We start from the raw sequence: 14,121 nt of genomic DNA, 5'->3' as shown, positions 1-14,121 counted from the left end.
AAAAATACAAAAAACTAGCTGGGCATGGTGGCGCGTGCCTGTAATCCCAGCTACTCAGGAGGCTGAGGCAGGAGAATTGCCTGAACCCAGGAGGCGGAGGTTGCGGTGAGCCGAGATCGCGCCATTGCACTCCAGCCTGGGTAACAAGAGCGAAACTCCGTCTCAAAAAAAGAAAAAAAAAAAAAAAAAAAGAAAATGCTGTTCTTGTGTTTTGAACAGGAAGTCATCCTGGCTGTCCCTTCACGGCCAAGTTGTAATCCCAAATTGCTTCTCTCACCCATCCTCTGCTATATACCTAAATAATAGAACTATCAGCATCACCACAAAGCCATTTAAATACTTGTAGTGGTTCTCAAAGTAGATAATAGAGTGAAATATATTGTAATTGAATATAGTGTATTTACAACCTGATAGTATTTACCTGGAGTAAAAAAGGTGTAGACTTCCAAATGTTCTTTTGTCAATTTGGATGGCCATACAGTCATGAAAGTGACTTCTGTAGCCAGTTGGTCAGTATCCTTATTAATCCATGTGCTGATTTAACTTTTGTCTTATCAGTACAGCAAATCTGTTTCCTACCTCTGTGTCCTCAGTTCTCCTTTCTATCATCTTTTCCTTGACTACAAACTGACAGATGATTCTAAACTTAGATATAACCCGTAGCAGCCCTTCAGACACCTTAGAGGAGAATAAACCACACTATCAAAACCTCATGTTGGCCTCTCAGCGCAAGCTTTAATCTTCCAATTGATCGTGATTCAAGCATAAAATTCCAAAACTTTTATGGAGAAGACTAACTATAAAGGCAATTCTTTTCTAAGATTTTAGGGCATCTGTCTTGAAACTTTTTTCTTTAATAGAGATAGGGTCTTGCTAAATTGCCCAGGCTGGTCCTGAACTCCTGGCCTCAAGCAGTCCTCCTGCCTCTGCCTCCCAAAGTGCTGGTATTACAGGCGTGAGCCACCATGTCTAGCCATTTATTTATTTTTTTTGAGATGAAGTCTGACTCCATCACCCAGGCCGGAGTGCAGTGGTGTGATCTGGGCTCACTGCAACCTCTCCCTCCTGGGTTCAGGTGATTCTCTTGCCTCAGCCTCGGGAGTAGCTGGGACTCCAGGTGTGTGCCACCACATCCAGCTAATTTTTTGTATTTTTAGTAGAGATGGGGTTTTACTGTGTTAGCCAGGATGGTCTCGATCTCCTGACCTCGTGATCTCTCTGCCTTGGCCTTCCAAAGCGCTGGGATTAGTGAGCCACCGCGCCTGGTCTTGTCTTGTTTTCTGTATTATTCAAATCATCAAGTGAGCCAGCTGTTTATAATCCACATGAATTATTTTAATAGTTACTTCAAGATACTCCATGGTACTATACAAAAAGCATGATCATGAGCATTAAAGCTGATGATAGAAGAATTTATGAGGTCCATAGACAAAATGAATTTATATCATTTATTTTCACTGATTCTGGTCATACTACAGAGAAAATGTATCATCCTCAGTAATCTTAGAAAAATCTGTTACTGATAAAATATAACATTTAGAACTTTCATTTTAAAATACAAATTTTATGAAAATATTAAGAATTTTTACTATGGGAATTATAAAAGTCAATGCTGAACAAAATTCTTTCTGATATGTGTCTTAAAATACTATGAAAAATACTCTGTATTCTGAAAACAATGTCGGGAAAGAATACCTGAGTTCTCTAAAACCACCAATTCTACAAATTGTGGTTTTGTTAACATTAAGAAAACACATTTACAATTTAACACTGTCAAATAATTAGAATGTTGCATGTACATTAGATTGAACATTATATATATATTTTAAAACACAGGGTTCTTTCATTTAATCTTTTGATGAATTGGACCATAAGTCTTACATTCTAAAACCACTGAGAAACATTTTTCTTGTAGCCCTGAAAATCCATTTTGATGCCTTAATCAGTAGTCATTATGACCAAATGACATTAGTATTTTGTGGCCTTAATAGTTTATACAACTTAATATATTTGAAGGTGTGATGAAGTGGCTCCATCTTTCCATTTGTTTATATGATCTGAAATCAGAGTTCTGCACAGTGGACATGTTTTCTCTCTGTTAAACCATAAGGTAATGCACTCTTCACAAAATATATGCTGTAATGGAATGAAGAATTAGGTTTTATACTTGATACGCATTTTAAATTCATGACATTATAGGGAATAAAAGGGATTTTTTCTTTTCTTTTCTTTCTATTTTTTTGATGGAGACTTGCTTTGTTACTCAGGCCAGAGTGCAACGGCGCGATCTTGGCTCACTGCAACCTCTGCCTCCTGGGTTCAAGCGATTCTCCTGCCTCAGCCTCTTCAATTGCTGGGATCACAGGTGCCCACCACACCATGCCCAGCAAATTTTTGTATTTTTAGTAGAGACAGGGTTTCACCATGTTGGTCAGACTGGTCTCAAACTGCTGACCTCCAGTGATCCGCCCACCTTGGCATCTCAAAATTCTGGGATTACAGGCATGAGCCACTGCACTCAGCCTGAAAGGGATTTTGAAGAGTACTAATCCCCTCACTTTACAAATGGGAAAATGGAGACAGTATGACACATTCAAGAAAACAAAGAACAGTGTGAGTAGTAAAGCCACTATTGTTCTGGCGGTACTATCCATTTAACCATAAAAACTATCCCTAGGTGTGATCCTTTAATATTACATATGATAACAGCATAAAGTCTTTTGAGTTACTAATAACCGCCATAAAGTACAGTAAAGGGCCTTACACAATCCAGCAACAAATGTTGGTATTCTAAATGGCTAGTATCCAATTCTAAAAATAGCCTGTTTTTTAATCACCTTGGTATCCAATCTGTCAGTTGAATTATTTTTTCCCCTTCATACACTCCTCTGCATAAAAGTCATCAGTACATAAAGGACAAAACTTAGCCAATCCACCAATCCCCTGATCATGAATAAATTACTAGTATGTATCCTGAATGCTACCTTTCACTAGATTTTTTTGTGTGTGCGCCTTATAACGTAAATGTGACTTTTGCAAGTCACAGAGAAGCGTTGTAATTAGGTTTTTAAATTAAAAAATATAATTACCTGACAGATGAGAAGAATTGGCTTCTGAAATTCAGCTTGACATATTGAACAAATATCATCCACATCTGAACACTGTCTCTTGCTGGCAGCCACTCCGTAACTCTATGAAGATAATAAGTTCTGTTCATCTACAAATTTCTTTCTTTCCTGTTCCTCAAATAAGTAATGCTGTACTTCTCAAATCTCCCTGGAACCAGGCATTTGAAAACCTTCTCAAAGGATACAAAGATTTCAAAGCTGAATCACATATACAGAACCACCTCTTGAGTGCACCAAGATGAAATAATTAAATAATAAATAGAATCTTGGAAGACTGTTAGATCTACTAGCTTTCCAAAGGATGACAGTGCTTCAGATTCAACATAACTGACTTAAGAGACTAAGCAATCTGAAATACAACTATTATAAAATCTATAGCCATGTATTTAACGCAGGACTGTCAAATTGAGCTCACTTATTACCTGCGGCAGTGGTTCATAAAGTCAATCTAGTCAGAGCTTGGCTGGCTGAATGTAACTCGTGGAAAGCTTGCTTTAAAAATAGATTTCTCTGTTTTACACACAATATAGATTCAGTAGGACCAGACATACTGGAATGTGACCCAGTCATCTATATGAAAGGTCGCCAAGTGAGTACAATATGAAGAAGACTTAGTGACCACTGAAGAATGTTCTGCCACTAGGTCTAAAAATTATTATTCATGATAATCATAAAATGCATTTAGTGCTAAGCATGAATGATAAAGTTTTACAGAGAAACTGCAACTGTAAATGTCACTTGGGTAGAATAATTACTATCAAAACTAACTGAACAATAATGAAATTATTTGAATTTTCTTCTCTTCTAATGTCCTAATAAAAAGTCTCTGATCTCGTTAAGATTTTAACTTCCTCACCAGATTCAGAACTGAGTCATTAACCAGATGTGATGTTAATAACCCTCAGTGAAATTTGGAAAAATCAGAATGTTACAAATTCTTGTACAAGTTTTTATACTAAAATGTCTCAGGTTAACAAAATCAAAGTAAAGCTTAAAGGATAAAGATATTAAAAATTAAGGTTTTTGAGACTGGTGATAAAGATTTCAGAAACAAGTCAGGATACTCTTACAAGATTTTGATGTCAATTTTCCTTTAGTAAGGTGGCATTTAGCAAAGTACATTTGCAGATAATTATGCTGACAAGCTTTTAAAACATTACTCATCTGGCATCTTGGAGACTCCCTCAACATGAAGACTTACCCTGATAGTAACTGCCATTTCCCTGGTAAAACAGAATTGAACAAATCAAAGTATTGATAACTGATATCCTCTCTATAGTTTGTCTCAGAGAAAGAATATCAGGATATTTTCTTGAGAGCATTTCAGCACAAATCTTACATGACCAATTATCGTAAAATGGTCGATGCTCACATAATCATCAACTGAATTGACTTGGACAAAGCTGAACTCTGAATTTTATTATATCTTATCTAGAGAAAGAAGCTTGAATAGGATGTTGCACAGTTTGTTTCTACATTGCTAACTCTATCTTAGGGAAAAGATGCACTGGCCAGTTAGTATGATTTACTTTGTAGACATAACGCTTTTTCTATTTTTAATGGTATTTTATTAGGTTGGCATTCTTTTAAGTCAGTCTTCCTGAACCCTGATGAAATGACTGCAAAGTTGAGCATCAAACCTTGAAATCTAGTGACAATACGTAGCTACTGGAAACCTTTGAGGCTACTAAGTAGTAAATTAAGGTTCTCTATGACATCCTTTCACTGCAATTTGTAACGTCAATAGAATCACATAATAATGTTGCATATGACACCAGAGTCTCAATTAATTGTTAAATTTCATGCCATGAACGTATTTGTGCACATAGAATGGAGCAATGGGGAAATCTGCTCCAGTAAGAAAACTGCAGAAGACATGATTTTTGGCAATGAGCTTTTTAAACATACACAGTAAATTACAGTGGAAGGATTTTAACAGCTGAATAAGGAATTAATGGGAACACACAAAGCCCCAATTTGTGGATTAAAAAAGAGAAACAAAACTTCCTAAGATTTTGAAGGGTTTGCAGGCCCTTAAAAATGTCAAATGGGTTGAAGGGGCAAGAGACAAGTTCAAATATATAAGTACTGCAATAATTAGCAGGTGGTTGTCAATGTGTCATTCAACAAACTGATCCTAAATCATTATAGCCCCCAAGTGCCAAAATACTAGAAAATAATCAAAGTAAAAGAAAAGGATCATTTCTTTATGAAATCCATTCTTGTAAAACTGTTGAACTAAAAAAATATTTGTAATGAAGAAAGGTGAAAGTGTTTTTCTCAACTGATAAAAAGTACTTACCGGTCGTGTAAAAAAAATTCGTAAAACCTGTCTGAAAGTTCTCAGATGCCCCCAAAATTCCAAAAGCTGAAAAGGGAAATAAGAGATCATTTATTAATTCAAACAGTCCTATCTGCTAAACACAAAAACCAAAGCAGAAATCCCGTAACATCAAATCCTCATATTAACGTAATGCTCATTATATGTCAAAACTAATCATTCTATGAATATTTTATTCAATTTATAGATTTGAGCCAACTCAAGCTGAAGTACCTTTAAACACCTAGAGTAACAATTTGATCAAGACAAATACAAACTTAAGTATGTCAAAGTCAAAGCAATTTTATCTGATTAACATGTTTTTAACATTTAGATTTTAAAGTTTCATAAAGTGATTATTAGGTTGAGGAGCACAGGCATGGAGAGAACAGAACAAGATACTCCACTAGTTTAAGAATTAAGTGTATGATAAATGTTACTATTGAGGATGGGTATGTTCTGTTCCACTTGTTTTCCCTACTTAGATAATCCACACTATGCAAAAGTCTGCTCTCCTTCCCTCCAATGAAAACTGAGGACCGCTGGATTAGATAATTTCCGTTTCTCCCATTTCTAAATAGCTATAGAACCTTCCATTACTTCAAACTAGTGATACGAAGATAAACTATAAAACTGTTAAAGAGGAAAATAGTATATTGTCAGTAATCATTAATATGAATCTTGCAGTGACAAGATTTGTAATGTTACCTACTTTTAGTATGAGGTAGAGTAAAGCCAGCAATATCCCAAGACTCCATCTAGTTACATTACCAAACTCCCCATAGCTTATAAGGTATCGAAACCAAACTGGTATGGGAACAAAAGTTCGGTAGTATTGACATAATTCTTCTAAAAGCATATACCAGTAACCCTAAAAAATAAGAAAAAAGAAAACAAATAGAGCTACCCAAACTACATAGCACAAACAATACTGGACTAAGAACACTGAGAGTATATGACACAATATAAATAATATTAATCTTTATAATGATTATGATTATGACTAAACCCTCAAACTGGTTCTCACAGTCACTGAGTGGTCTGCTTTCAAAGAATTTCTAGGCCAGACATGGTGGCTCACACCTGTAATCCCAGCACTTTGGGAGGTTGAGGTGGGTGGATCACCTGAAGTCAGGCGTTTGAGACCAGCCTGAACAACAAGGTGAAATGCCATTTCTACCAAAAATAAAAAATTAGCTGGGTGTGGTGGTAGGCGCCTGTAATCCCAGCTACTTGGGAGGCTGAGGCAGGAGAATCCCGTGAACCTGGGAGATGAAGGTTGCAGTAAGCTGAGATCACATCATTGCACTCCAGCCTGAGCAACAAGAGTGGGAGTCCATTTCTAAATAAATAAATAGAATTTCTAAAGAATGATATAGTGAAAATGCTTTATGTATACTGCAAGTAAAACCTATGTATGTTTTTGCTGATTATAAAAATTTTAAAGTCTTTATTGTGTAGGAGAAGCCACTGAATAATTATATATAGTAAACTGTCAATTGATAATGCCCTGGAGAAAAGAAGTACAAATCTAAATAGTTTCCCATATATGAGGTGGGGACTGATTTTAAAATTATTCTGAAGCAAATATAATTCTGATTTTATTCAAATAGGTTAATATTCAGGTTCAAATGCTTAAACAAATGGTTGCCAGGCTGAAATAATACAGATAATTAAAGGTAGTTAGCAAACTGCAAAACGAGGATTCATTTAAACAAAGACTAAATAGCATTAATGTGATTCATTAACATCACTCCAATAAAGCATAAGTTAGTTTCTTACCTTAGATTTAAAAGGCATGATGAAAGAAGGCACCAATAAAATAAGGCATTTTAAGCCCATGAAAAAGAATTTCAGAATGAAGTCTGTAATTCCAACAATCCAAAGTACTTCCCAGAAGCTCAAATGGTCCAAAGTAGGATTTAAAAAAATTAAACTACCAAGAGAAAAACATCAAAATTTATCAGAGCAGCATAAAGGTACAGTACTAATAAAGGGTTTGAATTTGTTACAAATATTTTATTTTGATATGTAAAAAATACGAGTTTGGCAGGATGTCATAGTTCACATTAATGGAATGGAGGATCATTTTGCTTAAAGAGACTTAAAATGTTTGGGTTTTAGATTTTCCCTTCATAGAATAAGGAAAAAGTCTTCATAGTTTGTCATAGTTGACACCTTTCTAGCCTGTAAATGGAAAAAAAAAACACCTCAATACCAAACATCTGCCATGATTTTCTTGACCAATTCCAATCAGGATTTCATCTGTTCCTTTCAATGAATTGCTTGTCAAGACCATCAACTCCCTCTGTCTTGCTGAATTTCAAGGTCGCTTCTCTTTTTCGGTCTTCCCTCTCTGAATAATTTTCTTTCTAGACTTTTAACACCACACTCAAATTTCTCATACTTCACTGCTGGTTTCTTCTTAGTCTCCTTTGCTGTTTCTCTTCTAATTGTAGTCATGTCCAGTACTGAGCTCTCTACCTTTACTCTTTCTTTCCTGGGTTAGTCTGTCCAATCCTGTGGTTTTTAAATATCAATCATATGCTCCTGATACCAAAATTTATAGCCCTAAGCTCTACCCTGAGTCATGACATATATTTGGAACCACTTTCTTATTAATTCAACTTAGCTTCTCAAAGTTAACATGTTCAAAACAAAATTATTGATTTTCCCCTCAAAATCAGTTTCTTTTTCAACCCAATGAAATGACACCACCATCCAGCCACTTAGACTAAAAACCCAGAGGTCATTCTTGCTTCTCTCTACCCACCTACCCAATCCAGTCCATCTGAGGAATACTGGCTCCACCTCCAAACTATATCCCAGATTTGCCCATCTCTTCAACTCCAGTGAAACCAGGTCTTCTAATATTCTGATAAAAGCTGAAAATTCAGAATATTCCCATTTGACATGGAAACTTTGCAGCTACTTTCATTTAGTAAGTGTTCTTACTTTCAGAAACAAAGACCAACAGTAACAACCTAATGGTACTTAATAAATATGGAATATAGAAACAAAAATTCAGATATCAAAAATTAAATATTTATTGAGCATCTGCTACGTGCCAAGGCACTGGGGATACAAAATCTGAATAAGCCACTTAGAGCTCTCGCTTATGAGGCCGGGCACAGTGGCTGACACCTATAATCCCAGTACTTTGGGAGGCCGAGGCAGGCGGAGCACCTGAGGTCAGGAGTTTGAGACCAGCCTGGCCAACATGGCAAAACCCCCGTCTCTACTAAAAACACAAAAATTAACTGGGCATAGTGGTGTGTGCCTGTAATCCCAGCCGCTTGGGAAGCTTAGATGGGAGAATTGCTTGAAGCTGAGATGGGAGGTTGCAGTGAGCCAAGATCAAGCCACTGCACTCCAGCCTGGGCGACAGAGCGAGACTCTGTCTCAAAAAAAAAAAAGCTCTCGATTATGAAAGGAGATAGTTAAAAACAGAACTGAATTAAATACAGTAAGTACTATGTGAAGTAAGATACAAAGTGCTATGAAATACATGATTACATTAAAAATGTAACTTGTGTATTTGGACCTCTAATTACCTGTAATAAAGTGATTGAGAATGAAAGGTGTAATATAAAAGAACAGAAGATCCTGCTAAGAATACCAGTAACCAAGCACACTGAGTCTTTGAGGACCTTTCCTGAAAAATAAACAATTTTATAATGTTACTTTGATTTTGCCAGAATTTTAAATATCATTAAACTGTTTTACTTTAATGACTATTAACTTAGACCATTTTTCTAAATTAATCTTAATATAGAGTATCTGTTACAGTGTACATAATCATCAGTTACTTTGTTTTATATGACTTTAATGACAAACAGAACTCTTATATTAAACAAATTTTTAAAATGCAAATTTCTTCACTGTATGAAAAACATTACCTATGTTTCAAAGAAGCAAAGTCTTCTCTTAAAAAAAAAAAATAATAAATAAATAAAGCTGCCAGGTCTTTTACAAGCTGACATAATCCACCCAGGCTGGGTGGAGTGGCTCACACCTGTAATCCCAGCACTTTGGAAGGCCGAGGCAGGGGGATCACTTGAGGTCAGGAGTTCGAGACCAGCTTGGCCAACATGGTGTAACCCCATCTCTACTAAAAAAAAAAATACAAAAGTTAGCTGGGCGCCATGGCACGTGCCTGTAATCCCGCTTACTCAGGAGGCTGAGGCGCAATAATCTCTGGAACCTGGGAGGCAGAGTTTGCAGTGAACTGAGATCGCACCACTGCACTGCAGCCTGGGTGACAGAGCGAAGCTCCATCTCAAAAAAAAAAAAAAAGACCAACCCACAAGAAAAATTTCAAAATGTATTTTAACTTTGACTCACTTGTCAAGGTTTATATTTTTTTACTTTTTAAATTCTCAGATTATAATAATTTAATAAATTTATGTTTTAATCTCACTTTTTTTTAAAATATGGGGTCTCGCCACATTGCCCAGAACTGTTAGGCTCAAGCAGTCTTCTCAACTCAGCCTCCCAAGTAGTTGTAATCTCCGTTTTTTTTTTTATTTGGTGGGGGTTGGGGGGAAACAGTGTCTTGCTTGTTCACCCAGACTGGAGTGCAGTGGCATGATCATGACTCACTGCAGCCTCAACCACCTGGGCTCAAGCAATCCTCTCACCTCAGCCTCCCAGATAGCAGGGATTACGGGCATGTGCCACCACACCCAGCTCATTTTTTGTGTTTTTTGTAAAGATGGGGGTTTTGCCATGTTGCCCAGGCTGGTCTCCAATTCCTGGGCTCAAGGAATCTGCCCATCTAGGCCTCCCAAAGTGCTGCAATTACAGGCATGAGCCACTGTGCCTTGCCTGTAATCTCACTTTTAAAGTCAAGTTTAATGAAAAGTTTTATGAATTTTAAATAAGTAAGATTTTTCTAGTTAGACAGGCTTAACTATGTATTTCCAGGTCAGAATTCATGATACTTTAAACAGAAATAGCCTTTTAAAGTTCACCTTTTAAGGTGAAATTTTATAAACATTCTATTTTTCCCAATGATTTGTAAGACTAGGGCTTGTGTAATTTATGTTACAGAAAAATTCCTTGGGTTTAATTTTCTTTTTTTTTTTTTGAGATGGAGTCTCACTCTTGTCACCCAGGCTGGAGTGCAGCGACACAATCTTGGCTCACTGCAACCTCCTTGTCCTAGATTCAAGCAATTCTCCTGCCTCAGCCTCCCAAAGTATCTGGGACTACAGGCAAATGCTACCACACTCTGCTAATTTTTGTATTTTTAGTAGAGATGGGTTTTTGCCATGTTGGCCATGCTGGTCTTGAACTCCTGACCTCCAGTGATCTGCCCACCTAGGACTCCTGAAGTAATGGGATTACAGGTGTGAGCCACTGTGCCTGGCTGAGATCTTTTTTTTTTTTTTGGGGGTGGGGGGCAGAGTCTTGCTCTGTTGTCCAGGCTAGACTGCAGTGGCATGATCTCAGCTCACTGCAACCTCCGCCTCCCGAGTTCAAGCTCTTCTCCTGCCTCAACTTCTGGAGTAGCTGGGACTACAGGTGCGTGTCACCACATCTGGCTAATATTTTGTAATTTTAGTAGAGAGGGGGTTCCACTGTGTTAGCCAGGATGGTCTTGATCTCTTGACCTTGTGATCCATCCACCTCGATTTCCCAGAGTGCTCTGATTACAGGTGCAAGCAACCATGCCCGGCCAATATCATAAAAGTTTTTAATGATATTACTTAGTATGGTCAAATGAACTCATAAAACCTGAAGGGAGTTGGTAAATCAGATCAAACAGCGTGTTCTAACTCTTTTAATCATTTTTTCTACTTTAACATTAACTCACTTTTTTTCCTTAGGAAGAAAGTAAGGTGAAGTAGTTCAGCATTAGGAGAGATAATTTATTTCAGGTAATTTAGATAACAAATTTAATATATCATGGATGTTACAGTATATCCCATTACTTCCTATTTCTTTCAAAAGTTATTTCCTATTTCTCTCATAATTATTTCTCTAAAATCTATGGAGAGAAACAGTTAATAATGTTTTAGTTGCTTGTTATACTTACTCTTAGAAAAACCTGATTTACAATGCTTTTGTTTGCATACATAAAAGTTGTTAGCAGCCCAATTCCAAGAGAAATTCCTGTTAGAAAATAAGTTCCAGTTAATTGAAAGAAAAAAAAAATCAAAGAGGATTACTTAAGCTAACAATGACACAAATTAAAAGGAAACACAATTTTAAAAGCTAACAGAAAGTAAGTAACTGAATGCATTAAGTAGATTACCAATAATGACAGAAAATTAACTGAATTTAGGAATGAAAACAAGTCAGTGTTGTATTATGCCCTACCTGTTATATGCTGCATAACAAGTTTGACACTCAGAATCAAAATATATGGAAGACTTTTTTGCAACCACTTGAAGAGATAGCGGAGTTCTGAGAAGGAGCTACTACCATGATCTCCAGACTCTGTAGCAGTATCATCAGGCAGCCTTGCTTCACTATGGGAATGACTCCGTAAGCGACTGTGTACACATCCATGGGCGCAGCTATGGACACCTGACCTTGCATTTCTGGAGCTTGGATTTTCTGTACGTTCTTTAGGTATAGAGTTTATCTGGATATGAACATCTCCAGAATGAAGACAAGAACCTTCTCCTGTCAATCTTGTGTGGACACACGGAGGGGTTGAGGCACCCTCACTGCTTCCAGTTCCTGGAGGACTGTGTAGTTGGCTGCGATTGGCTTGCATGGCCCTTAACTACTTTTTCTCTGACCCAGATATCTTTGCTTCAGGGCTGTCTCCTAAAAAATCAAATAGCAGAGAATATTGTAAGTAAACAGGCAGTTAAATACCAGCAGTATACTCCTCACTAGGTATCCTTTATTCACTAAAGGAGTAGCAAATCATCACAGCAGATGGATTTTCAGGTTATCAATGGACTCCTCCCTTCTCAATGGCAAGGCTCTGCTGCCCTACACAAATTATCTTTTAGGGAACATTTGCTACCAAAAAAAAAAAAAAAAAAAGTTGAGCTGCAAATGCTTCTAGCTAATGGGAGAAGGCATCTGCAAAACAGTCATGAAATATAGGTGCCCAGCAGATGTTAATGAGCACCAGACCTCACTGGATACGCTGGTACATGTACTTTGCCCAACTGGAGCAGTTTCATCTCTGATGTATATTCTACATCAAAGAAGTTTCATAAAGAAGAGTGAGTCCGTTTTTTTTTTTTTTTTTTTTTTAACTTTTGGAAATGTTAGGAAGAAAAACAACATTAAATCTTAATGCCTTATTATCATCATAGGTAACTAATAATAAACACTGCACTTAGGTGACCTACAAATTGCATCTTCTGCTCAAGCAGCTTTCCCAAAGCTCATAAGGTTTCTGATAATTAATGGTGCTACCAAGAATACTACCTCTCTGCGCAAAGAAATGTTACCTAAATACATTAAAGCACAGACATTTTGGGGAGTTACCATATAATTGCTAGGTAACTCTTCAGTCTGAATAAGGTCAGTTACACAGCTCGATAAAATGCCACCGTCGGTGGCGTGTGTGTTACGGGGGGAGGGGTGTGAGGTAAGAGGACCCCGGCAGGGAAAGAGCTCCCGCACATGATCCGTGTGGACCTAGGGCCAGAAGCACCGACTCGGAATCCCAGCTGACGAAACGCACAGCCTACCCCACACTGCCGTGCCTGTCCCGCTTCTCCAGGAGGAAGCGCGAGTGAACGTCAGGGAACGTTCCGTGTCATTCTATTTCACTGCCAGAACGGAGCAGAGCTGCAGTCCCCGAGCCTGGCGGTTTGGGTTTCCGTGCTTTTCATTAAAGGCTTTCCCCGAGGCCCCGACGCCACGGGCGTTATGTCGTCAAAACTCTTTTTGAGAGCAACGTTGGACAGCAGGGTTTCCGTGTCTTTTCTATAAATAACATAGAACCCTCCCACTTTCCTTCATGCACAGACAAGAAAGGAGGCGAAAAAGGAAGAAAAGTCGACACAACTCTTCCGGCATCTCCGCGGGCAGAGTTCTCCACCCACGTCCGAGCCTCGAGCGCCTCATTTATTCTCCCCCGAGCCCCCAGCCGCCCCTCGCCGCCTCCTCCTCTGCCCGCTTCCCCCAGGCCTGACCTCTCATGACCAGAAGCCGACGGAGGTCTCGGCAGCAACAGCAGCAACAGCGGCAGACGCCGCCGCCAGCCCTTCGGTGGGAGCCATCAACCGCAAACCCACAGGCTGCAACTCCAGCTCCGCTCGCCCGGCGGCGTCGGCGTCGGCGCGCGCGCTCCCCGGACGTTCTCACGAGCGCGCGCCCCGCCCCCGCGCCGCCGCTAGCCCCGCCCCCGCGCCGCCGCTAGCCCCGCCCCGCGCCGCCGCTAGCCCCGCCCCGCGCCGCCGCTAGCCCCGCCCCCGCGCCGCGCTGAGAGGAGCTCGCGGCGGCGGCGGACTGTGGGCTGCGAGGCCGGGCGCGGAACGATAAGTCGTTGTTACGTGTTGTGCATTTATGTGGCATCCGGCACGCGCCTCCGAGATCCTGGGCGTTTTGAGGTCACAAATGTTCCGGCTTCAAGAACCTGCCCCTGGAGGAGGGGCTTGGGCGAGAGCCTCGCTTCTCGCCCCCTGAGGCCGAAGCTGGAGCCGCCAAGTCGGCCAGGGCTCTGCAGGTCTCTGGAGGAGCGGGGCCGGGTGGGGC

The 14,121-nt window shown here is 39.2% G+C and overlaps 1 protein-coding gene across 1 annotated transcript; it reads right to left on the bottom strand.

Annotated features, from left to right (window-relative positions):
• Window positions 1–1,436: 1,436 nt before the first annotated feature.
• RNFT1 (ring finger protein, transmembrane 1) lies at window positions 1,437–13,708 on the bottom strand. The gene is made up of 9 exons (XM_039476010.2): window positions 13,560–13,708; window positions 11,773–12,228; window positions 11,489–11,565; window positions 9,003–9,103; window positions 7,231–7,384; window positions 6,161–6,319; window positions 5,431–5,496; window positions 3,090–3,191; window positions 1,437–2,136 (listed from the first exon to the last, which is right to left on the bottom strand). Exons 2-9 carry the CDS (start codon window positions 12,173–12,175, stop codon window positions 2,002–2,004), a joined length of 1,197 nt encoding a protein of 398 aa, XP_039331944.1. The 5' UTR covers window positions 12,176–12,228; window positions 13,560–13,708; the 3' UTR covers window positions 1,437–2,001.
• Window positions 13,709–14,121: the final 413 nt, after the last annotated feature.

Source organism: Saimiri boliviensis, chromosome 17 (genome assembly GCF_048565385.1).
Source record: "Saimiri boliviensis isolate mSaiBol1 chromosome 17, mSaiBol1.pri, whole genome shotgun sequence".
Classification (NCBI taxonomy): domain Eukaryota; kingdom Metazoa; phylum Chordata; class Mammalia; order Primates; family Cebidae; genus Saimiri; species Saimiri boliviensis.
This window is presented reverse-complemented; position numbering and strand designations above follow the sequence as displayed.

What these genes read in the sequence shown, in the direction of transcription:
- RNFT1 (XM_039476010.2), bottom strand. Translation starts at nt 12,175, where the DNA reads ATGCAAGCCAATCGCAGCCAACTACACAGTCCTCCAGGAACTGGAAGC. An exon ending in TGTTATGCAGCATATAACAG is followed by an intron (nt 11,566 to 11,772) that starts GTAGGGCATAAT and finishes ATTTTCTAACAG; the next exon opens with GAATTTCTCTTGGAATTGGG. An exon ending in CAATTCTTCTCATCTGTCAG is followed by an intron (nt 2,137 to 3,089) that starts GTAATTATATTT and finishes ATTCCATTACAG; the next exon opens with CATATATTTTGTGAAGAGTG.